Here is an 18,689-nt window from a genome sequence, read left to right as displayed (position 1 = left end):
AGAAAGGACATGAAAAATATCGACAATAAAATAAAGAAAAACCTGAAGGTATTTTATAAATAGAAAAACAGTAAGAGGATGATTAAGGAAAGAGTAGGACCAAGAAGAGAAAAAAAATGTAACTTAAACTTGTAATGAGAAGGGTGGCACGGTGGCGCACTGATTAGCACTGCTGCCTAATGCGCCGAGAACCCGGGTTCAATCCTGGCCCTGGGTCACTGTCCGTGTGCAGTTTGCACATTCTCCCCGTGGGTCTCACCCCCACAACCCAAAGATGTGCAGGGCAGGTGGATTGGCCATGCTAAATTATCCTTCAATTGGAAAAGAAATTAATTGGGTACTCTAAAATTATAATAAATAAATAAATAACTTGTAATTAAGCCATTTGGTCTGTGATGTTTAATGCGGCAAAAATAAATGGTAAATTACTGAGATCCAGAGGAAAAAAGAGGGATGTTGGAGAGCGTGTCTACACCTCCCTGAAGATAGGTCAGGTAGGTAAGGTGGCTAAAAAGCCAGATAGGCGATATTTGCCTTTAACAGTAGGAAAGTTATGCTAGGACTACACAAAACATTAGTAAGGCCATCAGCTAGAGTACAGCGTGCAGGTCTGGTCAACCAGGGTACAGAGAAGATTTATGAGGATGTTGCAATGGATAGAGAATTTTAATTTTGAGAAAGTTTGGATAGGTTGGCTTTTCTTTGCAGTTGGGGGAAGATTTAATTGAGGTGTATAATATTGTGCATGGCCCAGGATAGAGTGGATAGGAAGGACCCAATTCCATTAGCAAAGGAGTGACCAACCATGGGTTATAGATCTAAAATAATTGGCAGGAGAAATAAAGGGGAATTGAGGAGAATCTTTTTCATTCAGAGGGTAGCGGGATCTGGAATTCCCTCCCTGAAATGGTGCTAGAGGCCGAAACCCTCATAACATTTGAAAAGTACTTGGATATATGCACTTGAAATGCTGTAACCTATAGGGTTTTGGACCAAAATCTGGTAAGTGGGATTAAGCTAGTTTTCTCTTTTATGGCTGACACAGACACCGATGGACTGAAAAGCCTCCATCTGTGCTTTAAATTTTCTATGTTTCTATTCTACCTTCTGTAAACGTGAAGCAATCTGAAACTCTGCTGCCCATGTCCTGACTCACACCAAGAGCCAGTCACCCATCAACAGCCTTGTGTTCACATTAGTTTCTGGTTAAGCAATAGCCCAATTTTAAAATACTCAGCCTCATCTCCAACTCCCCCCATGGTGTCACCCCTTCCTAACTCTGTAATTTCCTCCAGCTTCATAACCCTCCGAGATGTCTGTTCTCATCTAATTCTGATCTCTTGAGAATCCCCAATTTTAATTGCTCCAACATTGGTGGCCAAGCAACTTCCGAGGCCCATAACAATGGAATTCCCTTAAGGCACCCCTTAAAATCTACTTCTCCGTCCAAGCTTTTTGTCATTTGCCCTATATCTCCTTGTGTGCATCAATGTCAAATTTTGCTTTATAATGATCTAGTGAAGCACCTTGGGACATTTAATTAGATTAATGATGCACTATAAATACAAGATGTTGTAAGCTACAGGACCGAAATTCAGGAAGAAATTTTCATGTGCATTATGGTTATAATGCACATGGTTATATAGGCAGATCTAGAAATCATTGCTTTGGCCATTTAAAACCATAGAATTTCTGCCACTATACTGAAAATGGAACTGAGCTTCCTTTGCGATTGTTTGAAAATTAGAATAGATTAAAGGAAGTTAGATTGTGTCTAATTTTTGATTCAAATTAGGTTACTGTGTTTAGATAGAGAATGACTGTCCCACCCCACAAACAATGGTTAAAGTAGCGAAGGCTTTTGTGATTTTACCTAAAATATAATATCCATCAGTGAACATATTTTACATCATTATCAAAAAGAACAGAACAAATTGCGTGAATGTTCTACAAAGTGGATGAGTGTAACATGTGAGGGGCAGCGTGCAGGGAGCTGCTGCACTGAGTACTTGCCTGTGGCTCACTCTTTGGGTAGATGAAATACTGCAGGCAATCCTCAAGCTCCAGTTTTTCCCAAGGAAGGCTGAAATAGACAGGGGGAATTGATTTGGGAATTCTATCATATGCATTTAAATTATGCATGAAAAGAATTAGACATCTCTCTAAACGTTTGCATTTTTTTTCGTCTTCCTATACTCGAGAATGTTTGAGAACACAAATTATAATTATTATTCTTTAAGTACAAGAAGTCCACGTCGGACATTGGGAAAATCAGATGTAGGCCCTACAATACTTCCTGCAGCACATAAGCCCACTTCTCTTATGTTGATGTTTTAGCTATTTTGCTGGTGTAAAAGTACTGGGACAGATTTGAACTATTGTTATGGTCAGCTGCCAGTAGTGCTGATTGCTGGCTTACATCATGTTCAGGGCTGGGCTGGGGATACCATGTGGTGGAAAGGTGGCAAAAGGACCTCACATCACAGCTTGCCGATTCAGTATTTGGAGACCCATATCCCGACTCGACTTGGATGGGGGCGCGGGGTGGGGGTGATTCCAATGTGATAGCAGGCCATATTATTTGTGTGGTATCCCTGGTCCTCCTAGCCCCACAACAGTGATTAAAAACCTTCTGGTTGCCCTTTGAACAGCCAGGTATATTTGGAGGGGTGAGCTCAATGCAGTCTCTGCCCAGTTGAGTCCCAAATTGACAACTGGTTCCTATGTAAGTCATCCTTTGATTTTTTGGGGTAGTGGGAGAGAGTTATTAGTTATGCCTGGTTTGGAACAATATGAGGAAATTAGAAGAAGAAAGGAGTCATGAGGCTAGTGATTCTGTTATAAGATAAATTAACAATGCGAAAATGAGCCCAGCCCTGGACATTGCAGCAAGACATTCTGGAGAATGGCAGATAAACAAAATAACAAATGGAAGTGAGTTGCTGCAACTATAGAAGGTTCAGAACAATTGCACTTTGGGAGGGTGGAGAGGTTATCTTATCTTGAACCTCAATGAATCAGTGAGAGCAACTGCCTGTGCTAGAAACTATTAGGCTACATTAACAGCATTCCCGGGTGAAGTCGGGTCATACATCCATCTGAAATTACAATCTTAAATGAGGGAACATTCACACTAAAGCAAACTTAGAGCTTCTGCGGGTGTGACTTTGTGGGTGGAAGCAGGTTTTGCTGCTGCTCTATTTGGCCCCTTAGCTGGAATAGTGTGTCCAGTTCTGGGTGCTACACTTTAAGAAAGGTGTGAAGGCTTTGAAGAGGGTGCAGAAAAAGGATTTACAAGAATTTATGAGAACTTCCATTATGAGTACAGATTGGAGAAAGTGGCACTGTTCTAAGAGAGGAGCAAGTTGAGAGAAGATTTGATAGAGGCGTGCAAAATCACAAGGGGTCTGACAGTGTAGATGGGAGAAACTGTTCCTATTGATGGAAGGATTCAGAACCAGAGGACACTGATTAAGGTGAATGGCAAAAGAATCCCAGGTTAGATGAGAGAAAAAAGGTTTAAATTGCAGGAAGTGTTTAGGATCTGGAACATACTGGGCGAAATTCTCCCCAAACGGCGCGATGTCCGCCGACTGGCGCCCAAAACGGCGCCAATCAGACGGGCATCGCGCCGCCCCAAAGGTGCGGAATGTTCCGCATCTTTGGGGGCCGAGCCCCAACATTGAGGGACTAGGCCGACGCCGGAGGGATTTCCGCCCTGCCAGCTGGCGGAAACGGCCTTTGTTGCCCCGCCAGCTGGCGCGGAAATGACATATCGGGGCGGCGCATGCGCGGGAGCGTCAGCGGCCGCTGACAGTTTCCCGCGCATGGCAGTGGAGGGAGTCTTTTCCGCCTCTGCCATGGTGGAGACCGTGGCGGAGGCGGAAGGGATCGGTGGGCCCCGATCGTGGGCCAGGCCACCGTGGGGGCACCTCCCGGGGCCAGATCGCCCCGCCCCCCTCCCCAGGACCCCGGAGCCCGCCCACGCCGCCTTGTCCCGCCGTTCAAAAGGTGGTTTAATCCACGCCGGCGGGACAGGCAATTTATCGGCGAGACTTCGGCCCATCCGGGCCGGAGAATCCAGCGTGGGGGCCCGCCAACCGGCGCGGCCCGATTCCCGCCACCGCTGAATATCCAGTACCAGAGACTTCGGCAACCGGCGGGGGCGGGATTCACGGCAGCCCCCGGCGATTCTCCAACCCGGCGGGGGGTCGGAGAATGATGCCCACTGTCTGAGTATGTGGTTCAAACTGATTCAATCATGGTTTTCAAAAAGGTATTGGATAATCATCCAAAGTGAAAATCAATGCAGGGCTATGGGGAAAGGGCATGGTAATGGGACTAACCGAGTTGTGCTTCCAGAAAGCCTGCATGAATATGATGGACCAAATGCCCTGATTAGGAGGCTGGAATTTTTGGGCCTATACGAAATATTGAACGAATTACACTACTAATTTTTATTTTTATTTTTGACAAATGGAAATGTACTCATCTTGCAGAATCCTCCCCTTTGTTTCCGTATTCACCTTTCTATTGAAGTATCCTAAGGTATATTTATGAGGTATATTTACAGGTATATAAGGTATATTTAGAAGTATACAACTAAGGTTGTGACAAATTTACTCACCTAGTCAGCAGTGTACTAAAGCAGCAGACTCCGTTATCTCTCTCCAAAGCCAGCATTAGGCAAGGACCACTAGTGAGCAGTGAGCACTGGGAAAAAAAAATCACAGGTATAGATATCCGACAAAGAGATAACATGAAATAAAGATACACATAACTGCACAGTGCTACACTGCTACCCTACACATCTCTAGAACAGAGTATGCATGAATAGGTAGATAAAAATAGACAAAGGGAGAAAACCTTAGACAACACCTTCCAAACCCACATGATCACTATCATCTAGAAGGACAGGAGCAGCAAATATCCTGGGAACACTACCAACAGGAGGTTCCTCTCCACGTCACTCACCACCCTGACCTGGAAATATATTGCTGTTCCTTCACTGTCACTGGGGCCAAATCCTGGAACTCTCTCCGTAACAGCACTGTGGATGTACCTATACCTGAAGAACTGCAGCAGTTCAAGAAGGCAGCTCACAACCACCACCTTCTAAAGGGTAACTAGGAATGGGCAATAAATGCTGACCTAACCAGCGACGCCCACATCCACAAATTAATTTTTTTTAAATGTGTAATACAGCTTGGGGTGAACTACCCAACCTTATGTACTGCCTGGCTCAGTGTCTGTTCCTGTTAATAGATGTATTTTATTCCAAACATATTCAAAAGTACAAAAACAGAAATAAGTCGGAGAATATTCTACACATCTCATGATTTACAGTTTGTAGACGTTTTTATCCCCTGTTCACCCCCTCTCCCCCTCCCCTACCTCATCCCCCCCCCCACCCCCACAATGAACAATTCCTCAAACATGGTTGTGAACAGTCCCCACTGTGTCTCAAAGTCCTCTGCTGATCCCCTCAATTCAAACTTAAACTTCTCCAACCGGAGGAAGTTGTACAGTTCCCCTAGCCAGGCTGCCGGGAGGCATTGTCGACCGCCATTCCAGCAAAATCGTTCACCGGGCAACCAGACAGGCGAAGAGCACCACATTGGCCTTCCTCCCCTACATCAGCTCTGGCATTTCCGATACCCCAAAAATCGCCACCATAGGGTTCGGCACGGCCTCTACCGCCACAATCCTTGCTGCCGTCCTGAACATCCCCTTCCAATACCACTCCAACTTCTCGCAGCCCCAGAACACGTGTACATGGTCCGTTGGTCCTCACCCACACTTCTCACACTCCCTGGAAGAACCCATTCATTCTCGCTCGAGTCATGTACTCCCTGTGTACCACCTTAAACTGTACCAAGCTCATCCTCGCACACAAAGAGGTCGAATTCACCCTGCGCAACACCTCACAACACACTCCCATCCTATCTTCCCCCCCACCCCAACTCTTCCTCCCATTTCTCCTTGATCCTCACCACTTGCGCTCCCTCCTGCTCCCTCTACTGGACTCCTCCTCTATCCTCACCCATTCTAACCTCTCTCCTTCCCACCACCTCACATTCTCCACATTCGCCACCCAATAATAATGCAGCAGATTTGGTAAACACTAACCCCTCTTTCTTCCTCTGCCTCTGTAGCAGTGCCCTCTTTACCCTAGGTACCTTCCCTGCCCATATAAACTCCGAGATCGCTGTACACAGCTTCCGAAAAAAGGCCTTAGGAATGAAGATCGGAAGAGTCTGGAATACAAATAGGAACCTGGACATGACGGTCATTTTCGCCACTTGGACCCTCCCCGCCAATGTCAGGAGTAGCGTGTCCCATGTCCTAAAGTCCTCCTTTACCTCCTCCATCAACTTTAAGTTCCATTTATGCCTCATCGCCCACTCATCCGTTACCTGGACCCCCCGGTACCTGAACCTATCCCTGGCTACCCTAAATGACAACACCCCTAAATTGGCTCCCGGACCCACCTCGTTCACCGGAAATACCTCGCTTTTTCCCACATTCAACTTATAGCCCGAGAAGGCCCAGAACCTTCTCCAGTAGGCCCACAATTCTCCCCATAAACTCCAACAGGTCTGAGACGAACAGTAACATGTCATCTGCATACAGCGACACCTGGTGTTCCCTACTCCCCCTTGTAATCCCCGGCCACTCTGCTGACCCCTTGATACCAGAAATACAAGGTTATAACTAACAAGAAATGATTGATAGGCTGGATCCTGTTTTTCATTCAAAGAGAAGGATGAGGTGACCTAATGGAAGTCTTCAGAATTATGAAACGTCTTATAGATTGGATGCAGAATGTTTCCACTTGTGAGCACAACTAAAGGTCATTAGTTTAAAATAATCACCAAGAAATCAAATTCAAAATTCAGAAGAAACCTATTTCCTCACTTCCTTTCTTACACACTGTTCAATTGCACAAAGGCCTGGTATTCTACACAGGCAGTTCCAGTGTGGCGAGTATAAGCAAATTACAAACGTGTTTCCTAGACGATGAGAATGTGGAACTCGCGACCACAGGTTGTGGCAAATAACATAGATAAGGGATAAACTAGATAAGCAACTGAAGGAGAAAGTAATAGTTTGGGAACTACTGTTCTGTGAGTCATGACTCTAATTGGGGTTACAGAACAGTAAATGGGGTCAAAAGAAATCCCCCACCCCTTGTACCTGGCAGTGGGAAATAGCCAATCCTAACTTTTCTTTGTTCTTTAGAGGGATGCAGATCGAGTAAGGGCAGGAGGTTTTGTTTTTTGTTAGGGCATCATGATCGGCACAGGCTTGGAGGGCCAAAGGACCTGCTCCCGTACTGTACTTTTCTTTGTTCTTTGTACAAGTAGAACTCCTGACAATGGATATTTTGATTGGCTGCGGCAGCTTTGATTAGGCATGCTCTGACATAACTATGAATCTATATAAATATGACAGAGGTTTTCCAGAGAAGCATCTCAGAGCTCCGGTGATGGAAACAGATGCAGATTTAACAACCACTGACAGACGAATTACCAAGGGCTCGGGATTTTCATCACAAATTTTCATATTTTTATGTTGATCTATAATACGTGAATTTTAATAATTACATACAGAATGTTGTTTTATTGCAGTTTTGTTTTTGTTGATATCTGGAGTTGTGCTCATTTACTTTAAAATGGGGTCATTTTGGAAAATAACTTCAGGAAATCTGGAATAGAAGGATATGCTGATGATATGTTTAGATGAGGAAGGATTGTAGGATGTTTAAATGGTGCATAAACATCAGCATAGACTGGGGAGGCCGAATGGCCTGTTTCTGTGTTACAGATTCTATGTAATTCTATGAAATGTTGCCTGATCGATGCAATGGAGATGAGGCAGTAATGAGAAACACAGTGGAAATCATAGTCTTTCCGTAAAGCTCCTCTGTGATTACTGTTTGACTATTTTCACTTATTTCCTCACTTCCTTTCTTACACACTGTTCAATTGCACAAAGGCCTGGTAATTCTACACAGGCAGTTCCAGCAAGGTGAGTGTAAGCAAATTGCAAATGTATTTCCTAGCAACTTTTCAATCATTAATTAGAATACAGCACAAGTTCAGAGTATAAAATGTGCTCAGTATTCATGTGAATGCCCCTGAGAGGATTATTGAAAATGGCATACTATAGTTGAGGTGTTGTCCACATTAATGAGCTTTGCCACATGCTGAGCCTGTGATTGATCCAGAATGCTCATCCTTGCCCCCATCAGCCGATAACCACAGCTTCCCAGCTGGTCCAGTACGTCAATGTACGGTGGGTGGTGGAACCTCCTGATGAGTGGAGAGGGCAGAAGCAGGCACATGGTCTGGCACAATGGCCTGGGCAGCAGCAGGTCTGTGGGATAAAGAAAAAGAGAGTACAGTAGACTAAATCTGACTCATTGTTAGGAAATTGAGATTTCAAATATGATATTCCAACTTCAGACAATGGGAGACCTGGGAATAAGATCAGGGGTGCACAGGAAGACAGAATTAGAGGAGCTCTGACAGCTCAGAGGATTATTGGGGATGGAGGAAATTACAGAGATAGAGAGGGGAAAAGCCATGGAGAGGTTTGAAAACAAGAATGAGAATTATAAACTCAGACATTGCTTGACTGGGAGCCAATGCAGGTCAGTGAGTGGAGAGGGAATAGGGGAATGGGACGCTGCAAGGTAAGACATGGGCAGATGAGTTTTTTAATGATGTCAGGCAAAAGTCTTCATCAATCTAACATACACAATTCCCAAGTGTGGGTTCCTCACTATAGTTCTCACCCTCATTCACAGGCAACATTCTTTGCAATACTGGCTGGTAGTGTTTTTGAGGGAAGGTGCTGTGGTACAGGTTGGTATTATTATTAGCTGGTACTGTTGTTGATAGAGGGGTTGTGAAACAAGATGGTATTGTCACTGAGGGAAGGGCTGTAGTTCAGACTGCTACTGTGAAGGAGGCTGATATGGTTAATGACCAGGGTTGGTTGGCAGCATCAATAATCCTTTTGTGGAAATTAGTATAAAAGGTAAATAATTTGAAGGTAGCACAGTTGTTTTACAGCGCCAGGGTCCCAGGTTCGATTCCCGGCTTGGATCACTGTCTGTGTGGAGTCTGCAGGTTCTCCCCGTGTCTGTGTGGGTTTCCTCTGGGTGCTTCGGTTTCCTCCCACAATTGCCGATAGAAGTGTTTGTTAGGTAAATTGGGCATTCTGAATTCTTCCTCAGAGTACCTGAACAGGCGCTATAATGTGTCGTCTAAAGGATTTTCATAGTAACCTCATTGCAGTGTTAATGTAAGCCTACTTGTGACACTAATAGTGATTATTATTATTTGCTGGGAAGGGTCCTAATATTGTGGCTGGGACTGAAAATTTGGAGCTCTTATTCAGGCTAGTACATTTATTAAGGATTACCTTGCTGCTTCTGCCATGTGGTCGCTCCTGAATCCAAATGGGTGAGAGTTAAAGACCTGACCAGCTTGTGTTTTTTGGGGAACTCAGGGTTGATGAGCCAGTCCTTTCTGTTACTGTCAATCTGCAAACAGAAAATTGGATATTTGAGGAATGCATTAACATGACAGCTGAGGGGGAGTTAAAGGAGCACTGTTGCCATCCAAGGGTATCACCTGATGCCATTCTGTGTTCTAAATGACGCCAGAGCCCCAATTTAGGAGCTCCCTCAGCTTACTCCAATGGTCTTGGAAAAAAACAAGGGATTTTTAGCCCGAATGTGTTTGGATCATTTCCCATTTTTCACATCATGAGATGTCACACTGAGTTACATAGGGCATGACACAGACATCAAATGCTAAATGTACATACATCTTTACAAAATAATGGGGCATCTTGAACATATTTCTTCAGAGCAAATGTTAGGTTTTACCTGCTCATCCTGCATCATTTGTGACTCTTCACAGCAAAGTCCGTCTGGGAAAAATGTCTTCACATCCCGGATCGCTGTCACAAAGGACGAGGAACCTGTAAAGGAAAGAATTAGACACAGAGTGTCATGAATGTATAAATTCTTAGCTGTTATATTTCATATTTGTGGCAGTAATATTATTCAAAATCCCGGGTTGAAATACATACAGATAGTATGCCTTCTAAAGCTGTAATTAAGGAGTTGTAAAAGGAGAGGTCATGATTCGTTCTAACTACTTATCTGATTACAGATAAAGGTCGAATGGAATATCGTTGATTGCTGGAGACTCCCTGGAGAATAAATAATTTATGAGGGACTGCTATTTAGTCCTAGCTAAACAGGTCATGGACATCTTAGTGGGATACAGATTACGCAATTAATGGGAAGAGCCGGGTCTGTCTGTTGTTTTGTACTCTGCTACAATATTTTAAGTTGAACAGCAGATTTACAAAATGCTGTTAGGTTATGCAGAAGTGTACTGGATCTGCTCTTGAAAGGAACTCTTTCCAAAAGTATTTATTTTTAAATTAATTACTTAGCGCTAGAAAGTCAGTCAGCGGGGTAAAGTGTTTCACCTGTGAGATGTGGGAAATCAGCGACGCTTCAAGTGTTCTGGACAACTACATCTGCAGAAAGTGTACCCAATTGCAGCTTGGTTACAGCAGCAGTTGGATGTTCTTAGGTGTATCCACGTGGTGGGAAGCCTCATCGGCAGGAGTTTAAGAGACATGGTTACACCCAAGATGCAGGCAGATTAATGGGTGACCACAAGAAGGGACATGCAGTCAGTGCAGGAATCCCCTCTCCAACAAGTATACCTTTTAGGACACTGGCCTATCAGGGGAAACCACCAGCAGTCAGAACGGTGGCATCACGGCTGGCTCTGTTGTTCAGCAGGGTCAACACGCAAAAGAGCAGTAGTTATAGGGACTCTATAGTCAGGGGCACAGATAGGCAGGCGCTTCTGTGGCCGTGACAGAGACTCCAAGATGGTACCTCCATGGTACCAGGGTCAAGGATGTCTCTGAACGGGCACGAGACATTCTTAATTGCGAGGGTGAACATCAGAGGTCGTGGTACACATTGGCACTAACGACATAGGCAGGAAGAGTGACAAGGTCCTGCAGAGGGAGTTCAGGGAGTTAGGTAGTAAGTTAAAAAACAAGACCTCTAGGATTACTCCCTGTGCCATGTGACAGTGAGGCAAAGAATAGGAAGATAGGGAACAGCACGATGGCACAGTGGTTAGCATTGCTGCCTCACGGCGCCGAGGTCCCAGGTCCGATTCTGGCTCTGGGTCACTGTCCGTGTGGAGTTTGCTCATTCTCCCCTTGTTTGCGTGGGTTTTGTCCTCCATAACCCAAAGATTGCAGGGTGGGTGGATTGGCCACACTAAATTGCCCCTTAATTGGAAAAAATGAAGTGGGTACTCTAAATTTATAAAAGTTTAAAAAAACGAATTGGAAGATAGTGCAGCAAAACACATGGCTGAAGAGCTGGTGTAGGAGGGGGGGTTTAACATATCTTCCAAGGCAGCTGAGACCCATATAAGAAGAATGGGTTGAACATAAGCTGGAGGGGCATCAATATCCTGGCTACGAGGTTTGCTAGCATTTCGGGAGGGTTTTAACTAGTGTCAGCAAGTAAAGTAATGAGGGAGAGCTAGAGACTAAGGCCAGTAAAGTCTAAGAGGAAGAGCAGGCAGGGAGAAGTTGCTGAACACAGCGGGTCTGGTGGTCTGAAGTGGGTTTGTTTGAACGCGAAGTATAACAGGTAAACGGATGAACTTGGAGCTTGGAGTCGTACTTGATGGGTGTGAGGAATGGGCTGGTCGCAGAGGGGGCGCAGGGGGTGGGGGCAATGGGCAAACATTTGGGGTGGACTAGGCCCAGGGACCTGATTCAGACAGCAGTCACCGTTCTGGTGTCCCACCCCATTCCTCTTTCCCAGCCACCCTCGCCTCAAGGACTCGATGGGACCGTCTGGTGGAATGGCCAGCACATATGGAGGGATCACCAAGGTGGACAATGGCAAGTGCTACCATGGGCAGGAGTCAGATGTTTTCAAACGATGCGGAGCACCAGAGCTCATGCCAGAGGGGGTTGTCCTCATCCTCCATCCAATGGGTCAGATCCACTGTTACTGCTACCCAGGGCCCGCACCCCATAGTGCGATAGGTGAGGGAGTGGGGGGGGGGGGGGGGCTGTGCTGGGTGGGTGTTCATGGGAGGGGGTGCCGTTTATCTCCCCTCCTCCACCATGACACCCCTCTGCTGCACGATGTTGTGGAGGATGCAGCAGGCCACCACGATGTAGGAGACTATCCTGGCACTATACTGGGAGGCCACTCAAGAGCAGTCCAAACAGCTGAACCGCATCTTCAGGATGCCAAAGCACCGCTTGATCACACCCCTGGTCGCTGCATGGGCATCGCTGTAACTGGTCGCCGCGTCGGTCTGTGGCTTCCAGATAGGCATCATCAGCCACGGCCGCAGTGGATAACCCCTGTCATCCAGGAGCCAACCCCTTAGCTGGGGGTGTGCGTCGCAGAGGTCAGGAACCTTCGAGTGTGTCAGGATGAAGGTGTCATCCACATTCCCCGGGTATCGGGCGAAGACACGCATGATGTGCAGCTCATGGTCACACCCGGCTTAACGTTCATCGAGTGCAATCCCTTTTGGTTTGTGAAGACCTGCCTGTCATGGACTGGTGCTTGTAGACAACATGCATCCTGCCGATCAACTCCTGGACCTGGGGAATCTTGACGATGTCGGCAAACACTGCTGCCCGGGCATCCTGGTGGACTCGCTCCACATTAAATTTGATATAGTAACTGGGATATAGGCAGCTGGATTCTGTGATTCTGGGGCTGCGTACCCACACTGGGGTGGGAACGATGGCGTTCTACATCAGAAAAAATGGTGCAAAACGGCCACAGATTCCCCGTTTTGCTGGGGGCTAACAGCGTGGCAGCGTACAGCACCTGGCTCTAGCTGCCGATATGGCCCGCACCGTGCAACATGGCGCTGGTCGCTCGCGGATCTGGCCCGCAAAATAGTCCCCCCCCCCTTCAGCCGGCTCCCGTGCCCCGGACCACCGCTCCACAGACCCGAATAATATCCCCCCCCCCATGCCCGCGGATAGGTCCTCCCCTGACTCTGGCGGTGCTGGACTGAGTCCGCAATCACCATGCCGAGTCGGGTGAGACCACACGTGTCTCACGCTGTCAGGAACTCGGCCGGTTGGGGCGGAGCATCGAGGGCAAGTCTCAGGCAACATCCTGAGGCATTGATTCGTGACGCGGCGTACTCCTGGAGTACGCTGCTTTGGAGGGTGCGAAGCGCCGCGAAAGCAGCTCCGCCCCGTATTCCATCGGGACTTCGGATTCTCCGGCCGGTCGCTGAACGCGATTTCGGCACCAGCGACTCCAGTCCAGGGCCTCAGATCTGGTGCGGATGCACCTGTGCACTGAGGACTGAGAGATTCTGGACATGTCCCCACTCAGCACCTGGAAGGACACCATTGCGTAAAATGTCAGGGCGACCGTCACCTCGATGGCCACCGGAATTGGTGCCCTCTCTCATTCCCCACAGTGCCAGGTGTGCCATGGTCTGATAGATATATCACACTGTCCCTCTGCTCAGCTGGAATTTTCGACGGCACGCCCGGTCCGGTAGGTCCTCAAATGACTGGCGCTGCTGGTACACACATGGCCACATGCAGTGCCTCCTTCCCACCTCCTCCTCTTCGGTGTGCTGGGTCGCCGGCTCTCCATCCTCACATGGCTGGTTCCTGTTCCTCTGTGGCAGGCTCTTCTGCTGCAGGGTCCTCCTCAAGCAGCTACAGCTCGTACAGCCTCAGTGCGTCTTCCAGAACTTCGGCGAGTAGAATGAAGGCCACCATTCCTGGCTGAATTCCGAAGTCCATTGTCTGTCGGGGGTGAGTCAGACATGTTAGAATGGTACGTCCTCCCGTGCTACCGGTATACACAGTGGCCCCGGTTTGCACTGCAGCCCCACCCCTGCATTTCCTCTCCCCTCCTCCCCCATTCCCACACCCACCCCAGGTTGTTCCCCCAGGCACCCTGCCCTCCGCACCCCTGGCCCCATTGGTCTGTCTCTGCTGCCAGGTGTACCATTGGCTGGTGCTACCTATGCAAGTGGTACACTCTGCAGCCCCCATCCGGCACACTCCTGGAGGGGCTACTGTGGCTGCTGCCCTTTGGTGGGCTGCATCCTGTCCAGCTGGCGAGTGGCAGCCGGTTGGGGTGGGGGCTGGTGAGTGTTGGCTGGGGAGGTGGGGCACCCATACAGCTGTGGCACTCTGCACGAACAGGGGTCACGGTGGGCGGTCAGTGGGGTGCGCAGAAAGATGACTGCCTTTCAGGTCGCGGCAATTGCCACGGCGCCCGTTTCCCGATTTTTAAACCACAAGTAAAACTCGCCGTCAGGAATTCCCCCCAGCGGAGGCGGAGCATCGCTGAGGCCCCAGAGAATACCGGACCAAGCCCACTAATGATATGCAAATGGTGTTTACTGTATGTGGGGAGTAGGTCACATTGATGCCGCTCGGACGTGACTCAGAGGTTGTTATCCGAGAGAGTGGGACTTCTCTTTCTTCTCTCACATACATCAGGTGTACTCCCTGATAGATTTCGTTGTGATACGGTGGGGAAATTGGTGCTTCTAGGAGTGATGGGGGCTGAATATTCAATGTAATTTCAGATCACGTGTCACATTCTGTGAATGCGAGATTGGAGTCGAGTTGGACCCAGTGCCCTCCTTGGAGGCTGAATACTGCACTCCTTGCAGACAAGGGCTTCTGTGAGAAGATAGCCTCAGTCAAAGGAAATTATGTGAATGACAATCAGACTGGGGAGGTTAGGGCAGCACGGTGCTGCAGTGGTTAGCACAGCTGCCTCGCGGCGCTGAGGTCCCAGGTTTGATTCCGGCCTTGGGTCACTGTCGTGTGGAGATCCACATTCACCAGTGTTTGCGTGGGTTTCGCCCCCATAACCCAAAGATGTGCAGGCTAGGTGGATTGGCCACACTAAATTGCCCCTTAATAGGAAAAAAAATGAATTGGGTTCTTTAAATTTAAAAAAAAGAATGGGGAGGTTTCGGGCAGCGCGGTGGCACAGTGGTTAGCACTGCTGCCTCAGGGCGCCGAGGACCTGGCTCAATCCCGGCCCCAGGTCACTGTCCGAACTGAGTTTGCACATTCTCCCCGTGTCTGCGTGGGTCTCACCCCCACAATCCAAAAGATGTGCAGTGTAGGTGGATTGGCCACACTAAATTGCCCCTTAATTGGAAAAATGAATTGGGTACTCTAAATTTATAAACAGAAAAGAAACAAAAAGAATGGGGAGGTTTCGCCCTCTGTACTCTGGGAGGCACTGGAGGCAGTGATCAGATACATAGTGATCTCATACAAAGCCCACAGGGATAGGGAGAGAGAGCGGACAGACATAGGTTGATTGGCTCCATTCTGGATGTGGAAAGGCAGTATTCCAAAGCCCCGATGACGGAGTTGTTAGCGGAAAGAAAAAGACTACACGGGAAGGTGGTGAACCAACTCTGTCGCTCATGAGGGACCATTTACGAGTATGTTGCCACGGCCAGCCGCCTGCTGGCTCACCAGCTGAGGAGGCAGGCAGTCACAAGGGAGATAGTTCAGGTTAGGGATGAAGGGGCCAGCTGGTCATGGCTCTGGAGATCAATGGAGCTTTTGGGGCTTTCTACTGGAGGCTATACAAATCTGAGCCACTGGAGAGGAACTTGGGTAAGAAGCGATTCCTGGACAGGCTCAATTTTCCGAGGGTATAGGGGACAAGGGGGCAGGGACTGGAGGCACCGTTGGGACTGGAGGGGGCTATGGAGGATATCAGCTCTATACAGTCGGGGAAGGTACCAAGACAGGGTTGGTGCCTCATTTACTGGGGGTGTTCAAAGACTCACTGTCCCAGGGGGTTTTGCCACCCATGTTAGCACAGATGTCAATTTCACTGATCCTGAAAAAAGACAAAAGACCTGGTGGAGTGTGGGTCATACAAAGCCATGTCCCAACTGAATACCGATGCGAAATTGCTGGCCAAGGTTCTGGCAAAGTGGCGAGAGGGTTGCTTGCCAGAGGTGATTGCAGAGCACCAGATCGGCTTTGTAAAGGGCAAACAGTTGACGGCCTATATCAGGCGACTGTTACATGTGGTCATGTCCCGATCCAGGGAGGAGATACCCGTAGCCAGAAGCTGTGTGTGTGTGTGTGTGTGTTGGGGAGGGGGGGGGGGGGGGGGGGGGGGGTGGGCGTTGCTGTCGGCAGCGGGGAGACTTGGGAGTTTTGGACTTCCCTTTTTTCTTCTCTCCTCAGGAAAATGACAAACTGTTTGCACTACATTTGATTGTTCTGTGGTTTATATGAGTTCTCTGCTGAGCTACGTTTGGAATAAAAACATTTATTAAAAAAATACGAAACACCGTACTAAATTCTGCAAAATTGTCATACTTGCAACTGCTGATTTTTACCATGAGCTTAATTGTGCCCTCTAACACAGACCTCATGGAGTCTGTGGGATGCGTTGGGTGGGTTGCTCATTTCCGTTGGATGACGGACAAGATCGTAACATCTACTGGTCAGCTGGTTCGCCCTATAAATTGCAGTGTGTTGGCCCAGCACTGAGCTGTTCTTCGCGGAGAAGAGGAAGTGGGGATTTGATAGAGGTGTTCAAAATTATGACGTGTCCGTACAGAGTCTATAGGGAGAATCTCTTCTTGTTGGTGGAAGGATCAAGGACCAGGGGCAATGATTCAAGGTGATTGGCAAATGAAGCATCGGCAACATGAAGTAAAACTTATTTTATGCACCGAGTGATTAGGATTTGCATTGACTGAGATTGTGGTGGAGACAGATTCAGGTGAGGCTTTGAAAAGAGAATTAGATATTTATTTGAAAAGAAAACTTTGCAGGGTCAAGGGTAAATAAAAGGCGGTGGGGTGTGGGGGCAAGGGTGGGACTAGGTGAGTTTCTCTGGCAGAGAGCTGGCATGTACACGAAGGAGCAAATGGCTTTATTCTGTGCTGTAAACGTTCTAAAATTTGCGATGATATGTGTATACTTCTACATTTTTTTCATTGTGTATATATTCTGTGTGGCTAAGGAAATCTCTGTCTGTTTGTGTCCAAGGTTAATCAAAGGAGTTCAAAATGTCTGTGGAGTCTAAGCGATGAAAGAGTAATAAAGTGTTATGTCTTTAATTTGTAAGGAGGCATTATGGTACATTTTAAGATACAAGTAAATACAGTAAATTTGAAATGTACATTTGGAGTTAAATGTTGAAATTGATGTGTAGCTATTGCATTTCAAAAGGTTCGAAGGTGACAAGGAACATCTGCATATTACAGGAGATTTGTGTGTAAACAGAGGCAGACATTTTAAATTTTATTTATCTAAATTAGAGGTAACATAGGAACATGAAAGGTTTTAATATTTAGGGAACCTAAGTTTAAAGGGGCTTGTGAATGGAGAATAAAAATGGAAGGAAAAATGTATTTATTTTTTAAAAAATAAATTATTTTTTTAAAAAAATTATTTTTTTCCAATTAAGGGGCAATTTAGCGTGGCGAATCTACCTAACCTGCACATCTTTGGGTTGTGGGGGTGGAAAAATGTATTTATGAGAACAGGTTTTCAGCTGTAGTGAGTTGCTCTGGAGCCACTGAAGACCAACTCCTTTGTTTTGGTTACAAAAGATTTTTAACTGAAGATAACAACGCGTCTTAGGCCAGGAGGATATTTGTCCTGAGAAGCAGTTTGTTTGAATCTGCCTGTGGAAAACCATATTGCGTGTTTTGGTTCTGGGAAGTCGTAGATTGTACTTATGTTTGCAGTGAAAAGGCAACATTTTATTCGGGTAATATTTCCTGGATTTTTCAGTTTAGAATCTATAAGGACTGGTTGCCAAAAATATAGTTGCATTGTGTACCTTTGGTAAAACATTCTTGGAGGTTATTTTGTCACTGTGTATTGTTTATCTTGTTTGTTTAAGTTTTATCTTTCCTTTTAATGAACATTTTAATTCTTAAATTGTTAAAAGTTATCACTGGAGTTCTGTGCTTTTGAGTTCAGTAGCTATCCCACCTCGTTTCTACATACAAAAAAAATTATATTAAATTGAGATAAATTTCAATCTGAAATCTGGCTTACACGGCTTTCACTCAGCTGCTGTCATTACGGATTCTACAAAAGCTGAATGCTGGAGCAGTCGATGTCACAAATGTTTCTTAAATTACAGCAGCAAAACAAGATCCACAACTTATTCATTATACACATTTAGTAAATGGATAGTACTAATGTGTTAAATGACTTACCATATAAGCCATTATGGACTATGTCTGTTCCACAGAGAGCTCTCCATAGGAACTGGTTCAGGCCTCTGGCCTCCCCTGGATCTTCAGGACCGAGCAAGTCAAGCAGCTTTTTCACAGCATTATCTCGTTGAACACACAAAATGACAGAAGCACCCGAGGTCAGGGAATCAATACTGCATTTCACCAGTCGTGGATCCTGGAAAAATGTTCAGCAATTGCAGATCAAGAGTCAGTGTTGAGCACAGGACACCAAAGGTGAAGTGTACCATTCAAAAAATGTCCACAAAACGCAGGACAAATCCAACCTGGCTAACTACTGCCCCATTAGTCTACTCTCAATCATCAGCAAAGCAATTGAAGGGGTTGTCGGCAGTGCTATCTTGCACA

General features: G+C 46.8%; 1 protein-coding gene across 3 annotated transcripts in view; it reads right to left on the bottom strand.

Annotated features, from left to right (window-relative positions):
* LOC140394270 (dynein axonemal assembly factor 8) overlaps nt 1-18,689 on the bottom strand; it is a 120,220-nt gene that overhangs the window by 3,048 nt on the left and 98,483 nt on the right. For all 3 annotated transcript variants that reach the window (XM_072481328.1, XM_072481330.1, XM_072481329.1), the window contains 6 exons: nt 18,303-18,498; nt 9,902-9,996; nt 9,433-9,553; nt 8,168-8,379; nt 4,628-4,713; nt 2,014-2,083 (listed from right to left, as the gene is read on the bottom strand). In XM_072481328.1, coding sequence (XP_072337429.1) covers nt 2,014-2,083; nt 4,628-4,713; nt 8,168-8,379; nt 9,433-9,553; nt 9,902-9,996; nt 18,303-18,498 — 780 coding nt within the window. The remainder of the gene's footprint in view (nt 1-2,013; nt 2,084-4,627; nt 4,714-8,167; nt 8,380-9,432; nt 9,554-9,901; nt 9,997-18,302; nt 18,499-18,689) is intronic.

The sequence above is a fragment of the Scyliorhinus torazame genome, chromosome 17 (assembly GCF_047496885.1).
Source record: "Scyliorhinus torazame isolate Kashiwa2021f chromosome 17, sScyTor2.1, whole genome shotgun sequence".
NCBI classification, from domain to species: domain Eukaryota; kingdom Metazoa; phylum Chordata; class Chondrichthyes; order Carcharhiniformes; family Scyliorhinidae; genus Scyliorhinus; species Scyliorhinus torazame.
Note: the sequence above shows the minus strand (reverse complement) of the source record. Positions and strands in the feature narration are given on the sequence as shown.